Source organism: Rhinoderma darwinii, chromosome 2 (genome assembly GCF_050947455.1).
Source record: "Rhinoderma darwinii isolate aRhiDar2 chromosome 2, aRhiDar2.hap1, whole genome shotgun sequence".
Lineage (NCBI taxonomy): Eukaryota > Metazoa > Chordata > Amphibia > Anura > Rhinodermatidae > Rhinoderma > Rhinoderma darwinii.
Window position 1 is genome coordinate 217,588,156 of NC_134688.1, and position 23,145 is coordinate 217,611,300.

The 23,145-nt window shown below is 43.5% G+C and overlaps 1 protein-coding gene across 1 annotated transcript in view; it reads left to right on the forward strand.

Annotated features, from left to right (window-relative positions):
* The first annotated feature begins 1,573 nt into the window (after window positions 1–1,573).
* Window positions 1,574–23,145, forward strand: part of MYBBP1A (MYB binding protein 1a) — a 102,730-nt gene continuing 81,158 nt past the window's right edge. The window contains exons 1-8 of the mRNA XM_075852837.1: window positions 1,574–1,837; window positions 3,774–3,869; window positions 4,928–5,011; window positions 8,155–8,229; window positions 9,322–9,429; window positions 13,471–13,661; window positions 15,202–15,369; window positions 18,364–18,481. Coding sequence (XP_075708952.1) covers window positions 1,634–1,837; window positions 3,774–3,869; window positions 4,928–5,011; window positions 8,155–8,229; window positions 9,322–9,429; window positions 13,471–13,661; window positions 15,202–15,369; window positions 18,364–18,481 — 1,044 coding nt within the window. The 5' untranslated portion in view covers window positions 1,574–1,633. The remainder of the gene's footprint in view (window positions 1,838–3,773; window positions 3,870–4,927; window positions 5,012–8,154; window positions 8,230–9,321; window positions 9,430–13,470; window positions 13,662–15,201; window positions 15,370–18,363; window positions 18,482–23,145) is intronic.

Sequence of the window (23,145 nt, forward strand, 5' to 3'; positions counted from 1 at the left end):
TTTATTTTTCCCTCTCATGTCTAATTACTAGTTGACGCATTCATTGTCCTTCTCCGTGGGGAAACATTTTTCCCTTTGGCGGATGATTTTTACATTGACAGTGTGAAGGATGGTTTGCTTATATTCTCTGTATGAAATTACATTATGAATTATCAAGCAGGATGCCGAATTACTAAAATATGTATCCTCCATTTTGTAATGACCTTTCCTTTATATAATAGTCTCAAGGAAATATCTTATCTTCATGTGTTCATAATATGGCCTTCATACCCCATTGTAGCGGGTTGGCTGAACGCCCAAACATAAAGTGCAACTATTTCTCATTATCGCAACAAATTCCCCCATGAGAACAAACCACTAACAACACCCCATTATATGCTTGTCTCCAGGTGTTACCTGATGTCAGCATTTTAATGAAGAATTACAATTATGCACTTGAAATATTCTTATGGTCTGCTATTGGTCGAATAAGAGTTATTGTCACATTGCCTCTGATTGGTTAACCTCAAGCCTACACCCCTTTTGAATGATATTATTGTAATTGAGTTTGGCAATAAACCTCCAGAGGAGTATTTTGAGGATACCAGCAGCGTCTGTGTGTTATTTCTCCTCTCTCGATATATATCTGTATGAAATCTCCTGATTAGATGGTGGATAAAGTTCCTGGCGTGAATGTCTGTTGGAACACTCGTCTAAATTTCAGTCTAATATATTTTGAGCCATTGACTTCCACGACAACAGGTAGCAGAGTTACATGACAGGAAAACAAAATCCCCATCATGTAACTCTGCTACCTGTCAACTGAAAAGTCATCCACCACAGGGTCTCCCTCTTGACTTTCATCATTCTCAACCTTTTGGTGTGATCTGTAGCTTCTTCTGCCGTGCTCATGTCCTACCATTGCACAGTCACTCACAAAATGGCGTTGCACTGTGTTAGACAATTTGAAGACACCCCCTCCTGGCTTGCGGCTTGTAGACTTATTGTTTGTAAGTCTAGAGATCCGCAGTGAGAATATGCTCGTGTTATTTGGAGGTGGAGCTGGGCGTGATTTTATGTGCGGGATATCGGACATGGTTTACAATTTGGCGCGGCAGTAGTGTTCCTGTTTTCCAGATTCAAAAGTTGGGAGGTATGGTGAAGGAGCTTCAAGTTACACCTCTGGGCTTTACACACATGCTCATTTATGCTGAGGAAACGAATTGTCGCTTTCCCGCTTTGTGGCAGTAGACAGATGCTGCACGAGCTGTAGCAGGAGTTTAGATAAAGACAATGTTTGTTGTGCCAATGTTATGCCTTCTACTGTCACAATTTACAAGATCAAAATCGTGACAACTGAATAACATTTCCATGTTTCTAAAGATGTGCCAGGAAAAGCACATAGCACTTCATTATTTACTGCACACATTGCTTTTCCTCTCATTCATAACCATTACAGAGCCGCCGTTACCGTAGGTCATTTAGCCCAATATCCATTATAAGTGTCCGTGGATGGCACGTGTGATTAAAAACTCACACGTGCCAAGAACCATCACTCTCCGGTGCCAGTTCCCGTAACAAGCACTGGAGGATTTACTGCGCATGTGCGGTGACCCCGGAAGTGCCTGTGCAGACACGTGTGGCACAGAGTAGCATGGCTGTACAGAGTGTCTCAAGCATGGACAGCGTTGAAACTGTTGCTAAAAAGAAGAATAAAAACCATAAAGATGCTGTTCGTGGTGTCCTGCAACAAAACAGACGATTCCTGGATTTCTTCTGGGACATTGCGAAGCCTGACCAGGATGTCAGACTGGCAGCCACCGAGAATCTGATCAAGTACCTCAAGTCCAGCGACAAGGTAGGTCTGTGGGTGTAGGCATCGGCTGCATATAGAAAAAGAATCGACTTATTAAAACGTCTGCACTGCCTGAAATGTAGGGAATCTTTCACCGGGCTATAGACCCGATTTAGTTTGTGCAGCTTCTAACCAGCCATTCTTTAATATGTCCATACTGCTTTCGAATTCATGAATGTGATTGGTGTCTGCGTTTTACAATCTGGTTTAGAAGTCTTTTACGTCTGTGCTAGGCTTGGCTGGTAAAGGTCAAAACATATTTTGCAAGAGAGGGACATTTTTTTAAAGTTCGAAAAAACAATGTAATGTTCCGTTCATGGGTTCCGTTGGACCTTTCCGTCAGCCAAACCCATCACTGAAATCCAAACTGAAATCATAGGTTTCTGTTTGCATCACCATTGATTTCCTAACTTACCTGCTCCATTGATTTCAATGGTGACTGATCCAGTGCAAATGATTTCCGTTTGTCACCGTTGTGTAAGGGTTTTAAAGGACGAGTGTCGTGAATTTTTTTTTTTTTATATCCATTTGCTTTTAGTGTTTTATTGAAAAATTTTTTAGTTATTTGTGTTTTTTTTTTAAAACTTTTTCTTGTCTGAGGGCTGCCATTTTTTTTTCCCATCTCTGTATGTGTCGATTAACGACACATACAGACATGGAATACGGCACATACATCCCCATAGAGAATGCGAACGGGGCCCGTTCCATCCACTATGATGTACGCCGTTTGTGTGGGAACGGCGCATGCGCCGCTCCCACACAGTCCAAATTGAAGGTCTTCGGCCGAGCGACGTCCGGCGCCATTTTCTTGTGGACCGGAAGCTGCGGCCGGACAGTAAGATTACTACTTCCGGTCGCGGCTTCCAGACTTGTGCACTTGGAGCGGAGGGAGCAGACGGACCGGAGGCAGCAGGAGCAGGTAAGTTAGGTCTGTGTATGTACGTGTTTTACTGTGTGTTTACTACTGTGAACCTACTACACTGTGTGTTAGCTCAAAAAATGGCGGCACACCGTGTAGGAGGTTTGACCGTTCAATCCCCTCGTTTCTTCTGGCACTAGGATAAGGGAGGGGGGATTCTGAGAGCTCACTAGAGCGAGTGTGTCTTCTCCAATTTTGCAGCATAAAGCAATGAGGTTGCTTTACCACATGCCAATGCTGCAATTTTGGGAATTTCTCCCTCTAGTGACCAGTGCTGGGAAATATTATAAATTAGAATCTAATTTTATAATATTTCCTGACTTGTGAAAAAATGAAAAAAAATTATAACAATGTGTAATCATTTATTGACTAACAGTTTAACAAAAAAACAAAAAAATATTTCATGGACACATTCCCTTTAAAGCGAATTCTGCGCTTGCACCGTAATAAGCAAGGGCAGAATCTTTATGGGCTTTTTTTTATGTCTATTCAGTCCTGGTTTTGGTGGAAAAAAAAAATGCACCCGCAACAGAATACGAAAAAATAAAAAACGGCTCCCACTCCGGGCCGGCTCAGGTTTGTCTGTAGTGTAGTAAATGCCAGAGCGAGGGCCACTGGGCATACGGGCGGCACGGGCAACCTCATTGCACCCGGCGGCCGAGTGGGCCCCCCCAAGGGTAGTGGGAACAGTCACTTGCCCGGTTTCGCTGGGAGCTGACACCGGCTCTGCTCCCACTTATTTTGAGGACAGGGGTCCCCTGACTCCTGTTCCTCCTGGTGTGTTAGCCAGTGGCCGTCGCATTCGGGCGGAACATAAATGGAGTGGTAGCTGCGCATGTGTGGGTCTCTCTATTGACAGTATGTGAGGGGATCCGCACATATTAGACATAACTGTATAATTCTCTTTATTGGGAATACCACTTTAATGCATTTATTTAGGTATCCTTTTACATTTGTTTCTTACTAAAAGCGCAGTTGTCCTTCATGAATGACTTGTGTTGTGTTTTTATATATATACAGCCAGATGAACTGAAATATTCTTTTAAGAGACTAGTGGAAGGATTGGCAGCCACTCGGGAAGCAGCACGGCCAGGTTTCAGTTTGGCCTTAGCACAGGTTTGTGGTTTATTGTTGCATATTTAGCTAATATTTAATAAAACCTTTATAATACAAGTAGGACTCACATTATACCGTATTATGTTTTTTTTTTTAGACCGTTTTGATTTTTACTGCTACTGTTTATTTGTACAACCACAATTTTCTTAACTGCTTGCAGAAGGCCTAACATCTTTAGACGAACTGTTCCACACAGTACTGCAGAGACGTTTCAAAGTTGTGCAGCTGCTAGTGAGGAGAGCTGCTTGTCATAAACAACCGGGCTCCCCATGTTATTACGGTCTCTGGCTTCCTGTCCCCTAAATCTTAGCAGACCCAGATCAGCTCTGCATGTACAAAATGCAAGCCAAAAAATCCCAACTGTGCCCTGTCATTAACAGGGGAAATATTTTTTTTATATAAACTTTCACATTCTGATGCGGAAAAAACTTTCAAGCAACAAAAGCTTCAGCATTCATTTTGTAATTTTGGTGTACATGGATAGTGCAGAATGAACGTGTAATAGAATATAATGGAACGAACAGCAGACGTGAGCAGTAACCGACAGCGTGTAACACAATAAATACGTTCATCTTGTACTGTATTGCATTTACGATTAGCCATGTCAGTGCTGATAAACCATCCATAGTAAATGCTAGCGGAAGACCCTAAGGCCCCATGCACACGACCGTGTTCATCTATCCCGAAATACTGTCTGTAAATACGGATCCGTAGGCATCAGTATTTCATCCGTATATACGGAAGTGTGTGCGTAAATACGGCCCATATTGCATCCGTATTCCCTCCATATATACGGATCCTTACAAAAAGAGGGAGGTTGCAAATGATGTTATTAGCATGTTGCATAGCAACGCTTCCGTGAATACGGACGATTTATGGATGCACATCAGCCGTCCGTATTTACGGAATCTCCCATTGACTTCTATGCGAGAGTCCGTGCCGTAATTACTGCATGGGGCCGAAGTGTCCGGTATCGTACTTTGCTTCACTATTTGTAGTCTATATGATTAAGCATTCTTAAAAGCTTACTAAGTATGTTTCATCTGGTTCCTTTGAAGGTTCTACAGTGCTTCGAAGAAATCCCGCTATCCACAGTTTTGGAACATATATGCGAGAAGCATAACATTCAGAAGGTTAAAAAAGTGAGTGTTATGTTCTGATCAAATCTTTGTTTATAAACCTCATACATTTTGGAAAAAGTTTAAAGCAATGTTTGTGTTGGAGCCTCCATTGTAAATTCTGTCAGAGTTGGCAGGAAGAATAGCACTGCATGCATTTCTATTCTTCCCGTCAAAATGACAGAGACCCTGACGGCTCCCATTTTTTTCAGAATTCTTCCTTTTTTTTTTTGTTTTTTTTTTGTGTGTGCTCACTAAAGTATCTTTAAAACACTTTGTAAAAAGTATAAAACTTTTGTATTTCTTGAAAGTGTAAAGATATTGGTCGGCACTGCCAAAAACACTAGACCGAAATCATGGGAGATTCAAACTGTCCCTAGGCTCCTGTTATTACTTTGCCTAAGGGTTGTGCTACATGTCAGAAAGACTCCGCATAGATAATATTTAAACGGCACTTGCCGTTTTAAATCAGTAATTTAACTTTTTCGGCATCTTCATTCAGGTATACACTGGACATGCGCACATAACTGACTTATTGCCCTTTCGCGTCGCTCAGATGTTTTCTCAAGGCCGTTTAATGCCTTTGTATTCCTGTTCACACTGGCATCACGAGTTCCAGTTTTAGGCCCTATGCACGCGACCGTATTTTCAGCTATCCCGAAATACTGTACGTAAAGAGGCTCTGTCACCACATTATAAGTGGCCTATCTTCTACATAATGTGATCGGCGCTAATGTAGATTACAGCAGTTTTTTTATTTCATTTTTGACGGAATTATGACCTATATTATCTTTATGCTAATGAGTTCCTTAATACCCAACTGGGCGTGTTTTGCTTTTTGACCAAGTGGGCGTTGTGGAGAGCAGTGTATGACGCTGACCAATCGGCGTCATACACTTCTCCCCATTCATTTACACTGCAGATAGCGATATAGTTATATCGTTTATGTGCAGCCACATACACAAACACTAACATTACTGCAGTGTCCTGACAATGAATATACATTACCTCCAGCCAGGACGTGATGTCTATTCACAATCCTAACACTTCGCTAACGTTTGTGTGAGATTTACAGCAGAGCAGGCGTAGTCTCGCGAGATTACGCTGTAACTGTCATTTACATCGAGATTACGCCTGCTGTATTGATGAATAATCCTGTCGTGTGCATGGAGCCATAGGGTCAGTTCACACTGAGTTTTTTTTTTGTTACGCGGAAAACGCGCCAGAAAACGGCTGAAAATGCCTCCCATTGATTTCAATGGGAGGCAGAGGCGGTTTTTTCCCGCGAGTGGAGAAAATTGTTCGCGGGAAAAATAAGCAACATACCCTATCTTCGGGCGTTTACGTCTCTGACCTCCCATTGACATCAATGGGAGGCAGAGAAAGCGCTTTTAGCTACGTTTTTGCCTGCGGCGCTCAATGGCTGCGGGCGAAAAACGCCACGAAAATTGGCATGCACACAGCAAAATCGGCCTCAAAATTCCAAATGGAATCTTGAGTCAGATTTCCTGCCTGCAGAAAACTCTGTGTGAACCCAGGATCTGTTTGATCGGTTTCGTAATGAATCCTGGTTTCTTTGTTTTTTCTTTTTCTATCACATAGAATAACAGCAGACTAGGCTGTTCCACCAGTCAAGGGCAATGAGAACCTGACGGAACAGAACCATAGCCTTGAAGGGGTATTCCCATCTCCTAATTTTATGCCATAGCTTTATGATCAGTAGGGGGCCAACCTCTGGAACCTCCACCAATCACGAGAAAGAAGGCATTCTACTTGAACTGGGTTGTGTTGCAGTTCCCTGTACAGTGGATGGGCTGGAGCACCGCTGTGCAGGAAATCCTGTGAAGGGAGCAGCAGTGATTTAACTAGTACTGTGGCTCCTCTATTTTGGGGGTCGCTGCAATCTGATCTCCCACGATAAGTAAATGATAGCATATTATAGCAATCTGCTATCATTTACTTTTATGGGAAAACCCCTTTTAAAAGGGGTTTTCAAAATTCAGGTAAGTTTTTACTGTGCTCTATTAGGCTCCATGCAAACGAACGTAAAAACGCCCGTAATTACGGGCCCATAGACTTCTATTGGCCACGGGTACCTCCCCTTATGCTTACAGGAAGGAGCCCGGGCCGTTGAAAAATATAGAACATGTCCTATTTTAGAAGTCTATGGGGCTCCCGTAATTACGGGTGACTACGTGTGTGCACCCGTAATTCTGGGAGTGTTGCTAGGCGACGTCAGTAAATAGTCACTGTCCAGGGTGCTGAAAGAGTTAAGCGATCGGCAGTAACTTGTTCAGCACCCTGGACAGTGACTTCCGATCACAATATAGATTAACCTGTAAAAAAAAATAGAAGTTCATACTTACCGAGAACTCCCTGCTTCTTCCTCCAGTCCGGCCTCCCGGGACCGCTGTAGCCAATCACAGGCTGCAGCGGTCACATGGACTGCCGCGTCATTCAGGGATGTCGGGCTGGATGTCGAGAGGGACACGTCACCAAGGCAACAGCCGGGTAAGTATGAATTTCTTTTACTTTTATTACAGAAAGAGCTGTACCTTCTCTCTATCCTGCACTGATAGAGAGAAGGGGCTGCCGATTAGTGCAGTGCAATTTTGCAGCAAAAACGTGCCCGTAAATACGGGTGGAATACGGGTGACACCGGACCCGTATTTCCGCCAGTATTTACAGAAGGGAAAAAATACGTTCGTGTGCATGAGGCCTTAGGGAAAGAACAATATTTAAAATATACTTAGTCTTGAGAGACTGCTTTCACTGCCAGTTCTCTGTTTAAAACACTGGGTAGTGACACCACATGACCATAGCATCCAATCATGTGACATTCTAGGCTGAAAAACATCAATCGGAAGGTGCATTCAGCCAGAGCTGTGTTTCTGGTCTGGAATGTTTCCAGACTAAACTCTATTGTTATGCCCCCTTCATTTTATCATCCTGGAGATTTCATCCCAGTTAAAATATACATGTGAATTGCAAGACTCGTCTCCCCAATGGCTAGTATTTTCACTGCATGGTGCATATATTGTGAGTTATATGATGTATATAAGATTTCCAATTTCAAGCTATATTATTGTGAGTAAAAGAAACAAATGTTTTAATGCTACTGAAACCCTCCTTAATTATGTAAACCGTTTTCTTTTTTTTTTTCTCAGAAATTGGTGAGGCATGCCGCCTTTGGTAATTTTTTTGGAGTACTGGCTCTGTTTCAGTCTGGTCGGCTTGCCAAGGTAAAACTAAGTGCTATCCCATCGAGCAAACACACTATGGTTGTTCTTTCTAGTATATTTAGTTATTTGAAATAGTTTTTTTTTTTGTTTTTTTCAGCTTGTGTTTCGACCTTATTGTTTGCTTTGTTCAGAAATGGACACCCCCTTCCCTATGACTGCTGTTCTATAGCAAACATATACGGCTCCTAAGAGCTTAAAGAGGCTCTGTCACCAGATTTTGCAGCCCCTATCTGCTATTGCAGCAGATAGGCGCTGCAATGTAGATTACAGTAACGTTTTTATTTTTAAAAAACGAGCATTTTTGGCCAAGTTATGACCATTTTCGTATTTATGCAAATGAGGCTTGCAAAAGTACAACTGGGCGTGTTGAAAAGTAAAAGTACAACTGGGCGTGTATTATGTGCGTACATCGGGGCGTGTTTACTACTATTACTAGCTGGGCGTTGTGTATAGAAGTGTCATCCACTTCTCTTCACAACGCCCAGCTTCTGGCAGTGCAGATCTGTGACGTCACTCACAGGTCCTGCATCGTGTCGGCACCAGAGGCTACACTTGATTCTGCAGCAGCATCTGCATTTGCAGCTAAGTAGCTACATCGACTTGCCTGCTAACGCCGATGCTGCTGCAGAATCATCTGAAGCCTCTGGTGCCGACACGATGCAGGACCTGTGAGTGACGTCACAGTGCTGCACTGCCAGAAGCTGGGCGTTCTGAAGAGAAGTGGATGACACTTCTATACACAACGCCCAGCTAGTAAAAGTAGTAAACACGCCCCGATGTGCGCACCTAATACACGCCCAGTTGTACTTTTACTTTTCAACACGCCCAGTTGTACTTTTGCAAGCCTCATTTACATAAATACGAAAATGGTCATAACTTGGCCAAAAATGCTCGTTTTTAAAAAATAAAAACGTTACTGTAATCTACATTGCAGCGCCTATCTGCTGCAATAGCAGATAGGGGTTGCAAAATCTGGTGACAGAGCCTCTTTAAGTGTTTGTGATTCGTAAATGAAAATTATGTTCGTAACTCGCAAACCTAGAATAAAATAAACCGTTAAAGATCATATATAATTAAAAATGTTTTTGGCAGGATCCAAAAGTATTACTGCAATGTGTGCAGTTGCTGCAGAGTTTGGCACAGTACAGAGAATACTTGAAGGATTTACCTCGGAAGACTTTGGTGGACATTCTATCAGAGGTTGGATTTCTATGTTCCTATCACATTTTTTTTAGTGTATGCTAAAATTTTTACTGATATATATTTATTTATTTTTCATAAATGTTACCATAAAAGTATTTAAAGAAAAAAATCCCAACAAACTTGACCCTAAATTCTAGCTTTGCTAAAAGGGAAGGAGAGCGAGTCCGATGTCATCTGAAGCTATGTATGCAATACCATCATATCATCACACCTACTAAGATAGTTGGGCTAATACATTCATATAGCAACTCAAATGAACCGTGTGATATACGAATATGAACACCTATATAAGAAATCACACATGAACCATTATTAGCGAAAAATAGACAATATTTTATTGAAAGGCAAAATCATTAAAAATAAGTACATTTGTAGTAACATTACCCATAGACAAAGGATCCCCACATAGGTTGGGTCCCACAGCCTCTATAGTAAAATGCAAATAGTGCATGCAAAGACTAGTACATAAGTAATACGATGAATAGCATCGTGAAATAGTTCAAAGTACCTGTAAATATTAGTAATGGCGTAACCGTGATGTTTAAAATGTGTTGATGTTTTTTTTTTGTTTTTCTCTAAATCGGTTTATTTATAAGATTTAGGTACAAACACATAGGCGAAATCGCCAAACAGAAAATCAATATACATCTTTACATTTCAGACATATCACATTCAATACATAAGACAGAATCACATTATACTAACGGTTATCAAACTATGCCTGCACAGCTACCTAATCAGTAGTATCAGAGATGGCACACCACGAGGCCCATATCATGCCAAACTTTGTAGGGCATTTACGATGATATAAAACTTTTTCATAACGGCAGTAGGCCATTTACCAGAGATTTCCACTGAATTAGAGCAGGTACCGCAGGTGGCATCCACCGCAGCGCAATGGCCTTGCGGGCCATAAACAGTGTCATGAAGAAAAATGTTGATGGTGTGAGTAGGAGTCATCCCGAGTCAGGCCAAAAAGGCAAAACAGTGGGTCCTGAGGAAGTGAGGCCCCCATGACCCTAGAGAGATAAGACAAAACCTCACCCCAAAAGAATTCAATATGTGGACACGTCCAAATCATATGCCAAAAATCAGCAGCCTCCTGGTGACATCTCGGACATTCAGCGGATGGGATCACTCCCATTCTGTGCAGACGAGTTAGTGTCAAATAGGTACGATGAGTGATATAGAGTTGCGTGAGCCTGTTAGCAGCCGGCGAGACCAAAAGATGGGAAGACCACATACTCTCCCAAGCGTCATCGGACAGGAGAGGAAGAACTGCCAGCCAGCCCGCTTTAGCAGGTGGGACCCGTTTAGAACAGGTTTTCTGTACCAGAAAGGAATAAATACAGGGCTTACGTCCAAGCCTGCCATCAGTAGAAAACAAATCAATCTCAAGTGTCTTCAAAGCATGAGGATACCCTGGAAATTGCACAGTGAGGGCGTGTCTGAGCTGCAGATACCTGTAGAGGGACCGAGGGGAAATTTCATATTTATGTTGCAATTGCTCAAAAGTTAACCATAAGGCACACTCTATCAAATTCTGAAGGTGGGTAACACCAAGGTCCTCCCAGAATTAAGCACCGTCAAGCTGATGCAGTTCACAAAAGAATGGGATTATGCCATAAGGGCCAAGATACAAGGGGTCCTGTAATATCAAACCGTTTCTTAAGTGCGGGCCACACCTGTCTCTCCACTCGCTGCAGTGGAGTAAGTATAAGCCCTGACACTAAAGCTCCCCCCTCAAGGTATACGAGCAGGAACAACTCCCCCCCCCCCCCCCCCCCCCCCCGCTCCAGAAAACACTCATCCTTCGCATAAGTCCCCACTGACAACCAGGGACCCAGATATCTAATTTGAGGGGCCACATAGTACAAAAAGAAGTTGGGAGGAGCCATACCCCCCAACACTTTAGGACGTTTCAACAATGCCAAACCAAGTTTAGCTCTAGACCCCGTCCAAAGCAAGGTTGTCCATATACTATCGAGTGTGGCAAAAAAGGACCTTGGAATGGGAGTCCAGGTATGCTGAAACGTATACAGAAGCGTAGGCAAAATCAGCATCTTAACCAAATGAACCCGCCCTCTAAAAGGATCACTATGCGCTGCCTAAATGAATAGAGAGTGCATGATGCTGATTGGTCAGCGTCATACACTCGTCTGTACAATGCCCACTTGGTCTAAAGTAAAAACACGCCCACTTGGGCATTAAGACACTCATTAGCATAAATCTAAAATCGTTAATAAAGTGGTGAAAATCGTTTTTTTAAATAAAAAGCACTGTTGTCACCTACATTATAGCGCCCATCCCCTTATGTAGGAGACATGGCACTTATAATGTGATGACAGAGCCTCTTTAAGCATAGTACGAGGAGTACGGAAAATATTGTCAATATGGGAGAGAGATCGATGAGTGGGTGAGTAACAGGAGTACAGCAATTCCCAAGGATGGAGATGCCGCCAAACATCACTCCAACCCACTGCTTCCAGCCACCCCCCCCCCCCCCAATCACCGATCTCCCCCAATACCGCACCCAAACAAAACGGTCTTTCAGTGTGTCAGGAACCATATTAAAATCACCTGCACATATCACCTGGTGATCTGGATAGGTCAGAGGGAAGGCCAGAGTCTCATTTAGAACAGACAGATCAGCAGGGGGTGGAATGTATACAAATAGCAGGACTGAACGATAGGTGTCTACAGTACAGGCTATGAACACATAACGCCCCTCAGGATCAGACTGGTCAGTCGTAACGTCAAAGTGGAGGGTATTACGCACAAGCACCACCACGCCCCGCGAATAGGAGTGACACGAGCTATGCAACCAACCCACCCATCTCTTCTTCAGGGAGGGGATGTTCTGTGGCAAAAGATGTGTTTCTAATGAACACACGATGTCAGAAGAATGAGGCTGCATAAAGGAGAACACAAGATTCCTCTTAAGAGGATTATTCATGCCCCTGACATTCCATACCAACAATTTAAGCAGTGGGTTAGCCATAACATAAGACAGTAAATACATAGCTACGCATCCAGCCCCAAAAACCTGCAACAGAGCAATCAAGATACATAAACATGTACATGCCGTGTAATGGCAATGCAAAGAAAACAATCTTTTAGCACATAGAAAAGTATAGCACATGTCCGAAAAAGATGCACAATATAAGGTACAAAAACTGTCCCGCTCCCCCCCCCACCCCACCTATACTAGTCCCCAAATTGCATAGGGTTGGATCCCGAACAGTCAACATGTGAATTCTAACTAAAATGCGACAGGGTCGCTGAGGCAAGAGGTAGAGGCCTAGTGGGGACCCTGTGGGCCCTTTCCACCACGAAGGCTGGAGAGAAGGCATCATCTCCAAACAACTCACGCAGCCAGCGTTCAGCAAACCTTTCCGGATGCTGGCCCTCCATCCGCTCCGGCAGTCCAACCACCCGCACGTTGTTCCTACGAAGGCGATTCTCAAGGTCGTCCGCGTTGAGCCTCCAGGAGACTGCTGCCGCCGCCAGATCATCCGCCCTCGCAGTAAGCGGCAAGAGTCTGTCCTCCACGTCTGAGACACGCACCTCAACCTCTGTAGTGCGCTCCCTCAGAGACTGGACATCGTGCCGGAGGAGACCAATATCCACTCGCACTTCCTCAATCTTACCCGTGAGAGTTGTCTAGCAGGAGGTAATGGCTTCCAGCAGTAAGACAGCTGCTGCAGCTTAATGTCCGGCGACTCCGCAGCAAAGGGCGCTCCGACATGGGCGCCCGCTTCCATAGCAGAGGAAGAGCCGAGCGCCTGTGCCGCCGTAGCAGGGCTGATCTTCAGCATGTCAAGTCACCTGATGAAGTCAGCTGAGTGTCAGGGTTGGTATGACACAATTTTCAGCAGGAATGAGGAAGAAATGAGTCCGGATGGGCATTCAGGATAGCAGATGGACGGTGCTCAGCACACAGACGTCTGCTCATATACTCAGCTGGCCACGCCTCCCGTTGATATTGCTTTTTAATTAGTTTGCTTGACAATAATCTAGATTCTGATCTATCTCCAGATTCCGGAATCCACGTTTGAAGAAGTACTATTTGGAGTACTTCAATCTGATCTGACGTCCGCATTCAGCTCCCCAGAACAGCTGCACCTGCTTCTTGTTGGACTGCAGAAATTTCCAGGTGTTCTCAAGCCTAAGAAACTAAAGAAGCTGCTTGGAACATCTACAATTGTTACACAGGAGAACATCCCAAAGTAAGAGAAAACATCTTATCTGTGATGAATAGAGAAATTAGCTTATTGTTTGATAGGCCTAGGATAGATCCAAAATCCAGTAGGTTTTTCTCTATTCAGTCTGTGTTGTATGAGCAAGCAGGAGGATCCGCAGCTGTAACTAAACAATAGGGCACTCTGTAAGTGTACTCCTTTAGGCTTCAACCTTGAAGATGATCCCAGCTCTGAGACCCGCGCCTATATAGAGAACGGGGGTCTCCTGACTCCCGTTTCGCCTGGTGCCGCAGCTGCAGGCCACAGAATCCAGATGGGGACTAGTAGAGAGAAAGGCGAGCTTGCGTGTGGCGCTCTCCATTCTGTTCAATGGAGGTTCCAGTAATAGACTAGCAAGCGCTGCTCGGCTGTTTCCGGAACACCCATTGATCAGAACAGAGAGCAGCGCGATCATCTCTCCACTAGTCCCCACTTGGATTCTGCAGCCAGCGGTTGTCTCATGACCCCCCCCCCCCCCCCCCCCCATTCTCGATATAGGTGCAAGACTCCTGGGACTGGGACCTGCATCGATCAGACAAATCTTGTGCATATGTCCTAAATGTATTTGATGGGAAAACCGCTTTAAAGACGCTCTGTCACCACATTATAAGTGCCCTATCTCCTACATAAGGAGATCGGCACTATAATGCAGGTGACAGCAGTGCTTTTTATTTAAAAAAAGCGATCTATTTTCACCACTTTAGTAGCGATTTTAGCTTTATGCTAATGAGTTTCTCAATGGACAACTGGGCGTGTTTTACTATTGACCAAGTGGGCGTTGTACTGCGTGTATGATACTGACCAATCAGTGACCATTCAGCATCATACACTTCTCTCCATTCATTTAGGCAGCGCATAGGGATCCTTTTAGATCAGTATGTGCTGTCTTATACTATCACATTAACGATACTGAAGTGTTTACACAGTGAATAGACATTCCACGGGATGTTTATTCACAATCCCTGAACTTCATCCATGTGTCTGTTAGTTACAGCAGAGCAAGCGTAATCTCGCGAGATTACGCTGTAAATGACAGGTTACAACGAGATTACGCTTGCTCTGCTGTAACTACCACAGAAACATTAACGAAGTATAGGGATTGTGAATAGACATCCCGTGGAATGTCTATTCACTGTCTAAATACTTCAGTATCGTTAATGTGTTCGTATAAGACCGCACATAATGATCTAAAAGGATCCCTATGCGCTGACTAAATGAATGGAGAGAAGTGTATGACGCTGATTGGTCAGCGTCATACACTCCTCTGTATAACGCCCACTTGGTCAATAGTAAAACACGCCCAGTTGTCCATTGAGAAAGTCATTAGCATAAAGCTAAAATCGCTTTTAACGTGGTGAAAATAGATCGCTTTTTTTAAATAAAAAGCACTGCTGTCACCTGCATTATAGTGCCGATCTCCTTATGTAGGAGATAGGGCACTTTTAATGTGGTGACAGTGCCTCTTTAAGGCTGCTATAGAGCTTTCACAATGGCATGTATTTGAATTGTTTTTTATCTCTATTTCCAGGTTGGTAGATTTGTTAAAAATGGCTGCTAAATCTGTTAAGAAAGAAAAGTGCCTGCCAGGAGTAGCCCTTGATGTCCTGAAGGTTGCCCTGAAAGAAGAGGCGTTTGAATTATTTTGGAAGGAAGTCGTGGAGCTCGGTTTGATGGCGGAAGAGTCTGGGCCATGCATGTATGTTTCTAATGATACCTTTTTGCCTCATTTTGTTAAATCAACATTGATTAAATTGCAAGCGTATAAGATGGTCAGAGGCGCAAAGAAGGTGCCATATTAGATGATGAGAGGTGCCATCTAATTTCTCTTTGTTTACGAAAATAGAAACAAATCTAACTATAAGGCTCTATTTGCTGACAAATTCTTTTTATAAGAGTTCATGACGACGCCACCTTTTTGATATCCCCTCCTAGGGCATTTAGACGTCCGAGGGAGATCCCTTGTGACCCTCTTCTATGAGCCAGAATGGGGAGCCTCTCCCAAAGAACAGCTCTGGCTGACCTGGCCCATCCATGTGTTACATAAATTATTTTTAGTCCACCGAAACAACACCACTAGTCAATATGATAATAAATAAAACCTAGCTTTAAATAATAAATACTTTTAAATAATAAATACTTTTAAAATATATAAATCCTAACAAAGACCCTAATAATCCCTACCATCACCCTACCTAAACGGTATTCTTGTCCTGAAAAGAGCAACCACAACCTCCCCCTAATGGCACTCTAATGTGCTCCTATTCCATATATATATATATATATATATATATATATATATATATATATATATATATAAAATTAGAGTGCTACAAATAGTAAGGCAAGGAAGGGAGCTCTACACCCAATTATTCCAAACAAATACCAGAAAAATAAAATTTTATATATATATATATATATACACGTTTGATGTATGCGTCGGGAAAGCTCAAACATACCCTTAGGCTCCTATTATATCGAAGGAGGGCAAGAGAGTATTTTGTCCTCCGTCTGGCAGTATATGTCGGGTATATTGATGCTCAAATTAGGTAGGGTTTATTGGGGTCTCTGTCAGGCTCGTTTCGCAGATTGTTCTGTTCCGTCATAGGAACAGAAGGATGAAAAAATGGAAGTTGCGAATCCATTGCATGGCGGACGCTAACTTGCTCGACTGAACCCATTGACTTTAATGGGTTCAGTCTGGTTTGCGTCAAGGTGACAGTATGTTGCGCTTTTTCTGCCTCTGATGAAGACGTAAAACTTAGCCTTAGGAACCAGTCTTTTGTTAGGATTTATTACTTCTTAATTAATTTTAAAAGTATTCATCATTAAAAGCTATGTATTAATGGATTTATCATATTGACTAATGGTCTTTTTCCTGTGAATGTATATATGTATCGTATGATCCTGGCTTTACGCTTATTTTCCCAATACCTAAAAATATTGGCTCTGTGATTTCTTTATTACATGTTTAGCTGTTAATTTGCATGTCTGGCGTGTAATACAGTTCCCCTGAAGCTGCCATTTCCCCGTATGGCCAGGTGTAAATTCACCTGATAGCAGCTGAATGCTGGAGGCGAGAGAAGCTGGGCCATCTTCTATTTGGTAGAGGAGGCATGCTTTAAAGGGTAACTAAACGTTTGACAAACTCCATAGTAGGGATGTCACGATACCAGAATTTGGACTTCGATACCGATACTTCGTTTAGTATTGCGATTTCGATACCAATTTCGATACTTTGCCAACAGTAATAAAAAAAAAAAAAAAATTCTTCCGTTTTCTAATGTGAGGCGTGACGTGTGATGAATTTTGAATGTGCCTCACATTAATAGTAATTAATCCCATCCTGTTTCTCAGTCATAATGGGTTAATGTGTGAGGTACATGATGGGGTTAATTACTATTAATGTGAGGCACATGGAGGTTAAATTCATCGTACCTCACATTAATAAGTGATAGAAAGCCGTGTTTCATTTTTTTTTACAGCGTACACATCATAAATGATGCAAAAAAATTATTGTGCGCGCCATTACTGAATGTGTATATTTATGTATTGACTTATTTTAATGTTTATTGTAAAAAAGGCGTATGTATTTTTTTAAAATGTAACAATACTTTGTTTTTACTTTATTTTTAAACTTTAATGTACTGACATATCATATATGTGCCAGTACATTAGCCTGTGGACAGATAGTACACAGGCTGTTAGGGCATACTGAGGTATGTCCTAACAACAAGAAATATGGTAAGACAGCCTTGGGGTCTGTCGATAGACCCTGGGCTGTCTGCCCATATATGGTATGGCCCTCGATCGCGTCACAGGAATTCCCTGTGACGCGATCCAGGGGCATCCCCCCCCCCCCCTTCTCATTTTCTCCTGAATGCTGCAGTCCGCTGTGATCGCAGCATTCAGGGGAATAACGGCGGAGATGAGAGGTTTCTCTGATCGCCGTCGTTATAGAGCAGGGCTGCGGCTGTGTAATACAGCCATTGCCCCGCTCCTGACAGGAAGTGCACGCGCGGTCAGCATGAGGTGATGCGGCCGGCGCTGCACTAATGAGCGGCGATGCAGCCACTGAAGACAGAACATGGGGGTGTTTTGTAGTGCGCCCGCCATGTTCTGTCTTCAGTGCCGCCGCTCATTAGTGCAGCGGCGGCCGCATCGCATCATCCTGACCCCGCGGCACTTGTTATCAGTCTCCGGAGCGGAGCAATTGCTGTATCACACAGCTGCAGCCTCTCTCTCATCCATGTATTACTATACTGAGCTGTGCGGCTGCGCAGCGAAGTATCGAAATACAGAAAATAGCTGTATCGAACCGTTTAGGGATGCAGAGTATCGAAACAGTATCGAAGTTTCGATGCATCGTGCATCCCTACTCCATAGTGACATGTGAGACGTTTTGATTGGTGGGATTCAAAGCATGGAGACCCCCCCCCCCCCACAATCGCTAAAACAAAGCCGCAGAAGGGCTAGTGTGAGCGCTCAGCTACTTAGTCTCTGTTTGGCTTTTTCTGGAAAGCTGATGTATCGGAGTACAGGCTCATACACTTTTTCTTTTGAGCCTGTACTCCGATACATACATTGGTGGTCTGTGCTTGGACCCCCACCGATATTAATTATTATTTTTGCAAAAATTGTTTCTGTCTTGAACTTGATCATACTATTGCATAACTAGGTTTGTTTCTTTTAGTTACCTGTGTTATAGGCTTCTTGGAGCGGCTTTGCCTTTGCTGGATATAAATCAGTTGCGAATGATTCTTCGTAGAAATGTCATGTTACATTATGGGGCCCATGTTGTCTCAACTCAGGTAAGAGAATTAGATTTCTTTCTGAATAAATTTTCACGGTTTCATAAAGCTTTTGCAAGTATAAAGAATTATTTTTTTTCCTTCGGCCTCATGTGCACGGCCGTGATTTTCGAGTCGGCTGGCCGCGGAGTGTCACCTGCGAACCGCCTACAAATCGCGGGCCGTGCACATGGCCGCGTCCATTATTTTCTATGAGCCTGGACCGCAGAACATGGGCGTAAAAAGACATGTCCGTTCTTTCTGCGGTCCAGGCTCCTGGGCCATGCACGGACCGTGGAAACCACGGTCGTGTGCATGGGCCCATAGAAATGAATGGGGCCGCAATTCTCCCGTGGCCCCATGCACACGACCGTAAAAACCCTCCGTTTTTGCAGACCGCAATTACGGTCCGCAAAAACGGACCTATTCACTTTCATTGAGCGCGGACACCTTTCCCTATCGCTACAGATGAGTGTCCGTGCTGCAGAAATGTGTCGGGAATTATGGAGCATGTCCGTTCTTGGTCTGCAATTGCTGCACGGACTCCTTCATAGAAGTCTATGGGGAAGCCAAAATTGCGGATGGCTACGGCGGTGCGTCCGCAAATACGGATAGCCATCCGCAAATACAGAAGTGTTGCTAAGGGCTGGTTCACATTCGCTTTCCGTTCAGGGTTTCCGTCGGTTGAACCCCCTCAACGGAAAGTCAAACGGAAGCGAAGTTTTCCGTTTGACTTTCTGTTGAGGGGTCACCAGATGAAAACCTCCTATGGAACCCCTGAACGGAAATCGAACGCTGATGAGAACTGGCCCTTAACGACACAAAAAGGATTTTTTTTTTTGATTTTTTTTTTTGGCGGATCCGTATATACGGATGTAATACGGATGCACTACAGACCGGGTTTGCGCATAGCAATCAGCAGAAATGGGTACGTTGCTGATTACTATAAAGCAATACGGAATCGTATTTGCGGATACGGTCGTGTTCATGGGGCCTAAAGGGGTGAGAAGATGAGCAGTTTTTAATCTTCTCACCTCTGACACTTTATCAGACCACTTGTAGACTCTTTAACTTGAATGTAGGGATGTCACGATACCAGAATTTGGACTTCGATACCGATACTTTGTGTAGTATTGCGATTTTGATACCAAAACTATACTTTGCCAACAGTAATTAAAAAAAAATAAAATAAAATTCTTACTTTTTCTGATGTGAAGTGCGAGGTGTGATGAATTTTGAATGTGCCTCACATTAATAGTAATTAACCCCATCATTTTTCTCAGTTATAATGGGTTAATGTGTAAGGTACATGATGGGGTTAATTACCATTAATGTGAGGCACATGGAGGTTAAATTCATCACACCTCGTGCCCCACAATAAGTGAAAAAGCAGTTTTTATTTTATTTTTTTACAACGTACACATCATAAGTAACGCAAAAAAATTGAAGGTTATTACGGCCGCGCCAATACTGAATGTGTATTTTATGTATTGAGACTTATTTTAATGTTTATTGTAAAAATAGTGTATGTATTTTTTTTAATTTTAATATTACTTTGTTTTTACTTTATTTTTAAACTTTAATGTACTGGCATATATCTACATGCTAGTACATTAGCCTGTGTACGGATAGTACACAGGCAGTTGTTAGGACATACCTCAGTATGTCCTAACAGCATATATGGGAAGACAGCCCAGGGTCCATTGAAGGACCCCAGGGCTGTCCTACCATATTTCCTATGTCCCTCAATCGCGTCACAGAAATTCCCTGTGATGTGATCCAAAGGGCATCTCCACTTCTCATTTTCCCCTGAATGCAGCAGTCAGCTTTGATTGCAGCATTCCGGGGGAATAGCGGCGGAGATGAGAGGTTTCTCTGATCTCAGCCGCGGGGCTGCGGCTGTGTAATACAGCCGTTGCCCCGCTCCTGACAGTGCGTGCGCGGCCAGCATAAGGTGATGCGACCAGTGCTGCACTAATGAGCGGCGGCGCAGGAACTGAAGACCGCACATGGGGGGTGTTTTGCAGTGCGCCCGCTATGTTCTGTCTTTGCTGGCAATCACTTATTGTCAGGACTCAGGGGAGATGGCTGCATTACACAGGCGCAGCCCTGCTCTCAAACATTCATGTGTCACTATACTGAGCTGTGCGGCCTCACAGCTTCGTATCGAAATACATGAAATAACTATCGAACCGTTTGGGGATGCAAAGTATCGAAACCGTATCGAAGTTTCGATGCATCGTGCATCCCTATCTGAATGTATACTGGGTACAAAAAGAAAAAAAGGAATTGGAAGGGAAACAGGTCCCAGAATGAGAAGTTGCACAATTGAATACATATATTCAATGACTAAGCAACGTTTTGAACAATCATAAATTCAAGTAGTGAGTAAGCATAAGAAATGCATCATAGCATATGAAAATTTTGCACATCAGCTTATGTATCCTACAACTGCAGGAGTATCTAACTTTGTTGAGGCACTTTACATCCGTCTAGCAAAGAAGGCTAAATTCAAGAATTAACCAGGTTTAACAAGGACGCTTCCAGTTGAAAGGAGGAAGGGGAGGGGAAGTGACAAGAGGTATATAAGAATGATAGGATTAGCAGATAGAAAAATAAAATAGGATGTATCCTAGACCGGCATGGTGACAAGTGTATAACTGTTAGAAGTAAGGCCTATACAGGCAAATGTCTCCCTTTCGGCCCCCGTTCCAATCCACTGACCAGTGACTAAGTAATCAAGAGCTCAAAGACGGAAGCTTCGGAAATTCCAGCAAGTTCCGAAACTCCAGCCATTTTTGCCAAATCGCAAAATAAGACTTTGAACGCTGATAGATTAGAGCCATTGATTCCTCCATGCTTTCAATATGAGATACCTCCAGAGCCCATTCCGACACGGTGGGAACCACATTGGTTTTCCATTGCCTAGGAATCACTGTCCTGGCTGCCACCAACAAATAGCCCAGTAGAGTATGTTATTAAACCCTACGGGATCCCGTAAGAATAGATAGGAGCAACGTAGTGGGATTATTATCCAGCAGGATTTCAGTAATTTTCTGAATCGAGGAGATGATGGAACCCCAGAACGTATAAATTGGTGGGCATTCACCTATCCTGGTCACAACTCCACCATCGGTCAGACATAGCTGGGTAGATTCTATGCAAAATGACAGGAACCTTATACCATATAGATAAGAGTTGAAAATTAGTCTCTTGCGCCCTACAGGACGTCGAAAAGCTATGGCATAGAATGAATGATTTAGAGCATTCTTCAGAAGAAATGGAGACATCCAATTATTTTTCCCAACTAAACGCATATGAGGGTTTAGTTTCCCGTCTCTCGTTTAAAGAGGCTCTGTCACCAGATTTTGCAACCCCTATCTGCTATTGCAGCAGATAGGCGCTGCAATGGAGATTACAGTAACGTTTTTATTTTTTAAAAACGAGCATTTTTGGCCAAGTTATGACCATTTTTGTAGTTATGCAAATGAGGCTTGCAAAAGTCCAAGTGGGTGTGTTTAACAGTAAAAGTCCAAGTGGGCGTGTATTATGTGCGTACATCGGGGCGTTTTTACTTCTTTTACTAGCTGGGCGTTCTGAGGAGAAGTATCATCCACTTCTCTTCAGAACGCCCAGCTTCTGCCAGATCACGCTGTGACGTCACTCACAGGTCCTACATCGTGTCGGACGAGCGAGGACACATCGGCACCAGAGGCTACAGATGATTCTGCAGCAGCATCAGCGTTTGCAGGTAAGTAGCTACATCGACTTACCTGCTAACGCCGATGCTGCTGCAGAATCAACTGAAGCCTCTGGTACCGATGTGTCCTTGCTCGTCTGACACGATGCAGGACTTGTGAGTGACGTCACAGCGTGATCTGGCAGAAGCTGGGCGTTCTGAAGAGAAGTGGATGATACTTCTCAGAACGCCCAGCTAGTAAAAGAAGTAAAAACGCCCCGATGTACGCACATAATACACGCCCAGTTGTACTTTTACTTTTAAACACGCCCACTTGGACTTTTGCAAGCCTCATTTGCATAACTACAAAAATGGTCATAACTTGGCCAAAAATGCTCGTTTTTTAAAAATAAAAACGTTACTGTAATCTACATTGCAGCGCCTATCTGCTGCAATAGCAGATAGGGGTTGCAAAATCTGGTGACAGAGCCTCTTTAACAGAAGACCATAAATTTGGGCGATGTCCTTCGACGCCCTAGAGGGCGAGGAGATCAGATGCTCAAATGGTGTCAAATCCCTATGCAAATGAAGAGAATGTCGGCATTTATTGAAGTAATGTTGCAGTTGGATATAATCCCACCGGGACCTTGGAGATCTGCAGTCACTTGACACTAAATCATCATATAACTTCAGGTGTCCCGAAACTAGAACATGTCTGAACATCAAGACCTCCCCTACAGCCCTATGGGGTTTACCTAAGGAGGATTGCATATCTAGGGCAAAGTCCTTATTTCCTATGATCGGCGTCAATGGGCCACCCTAGTGAATAAGTCGGTCTTTGCGAGATACATTTTACTAGTCGTGAGCATATCTCCTATCACATGAGGCAAGTCCAAAATAGCGGCTCTGGACCAAGCCGCCCCAGGGGTCCAGGGGAGGGACAGCAGGGACAAAATCGTCTGAGCAGCCTCTAACTATATCCATAGTTTGCGGGACGGAACGTGGG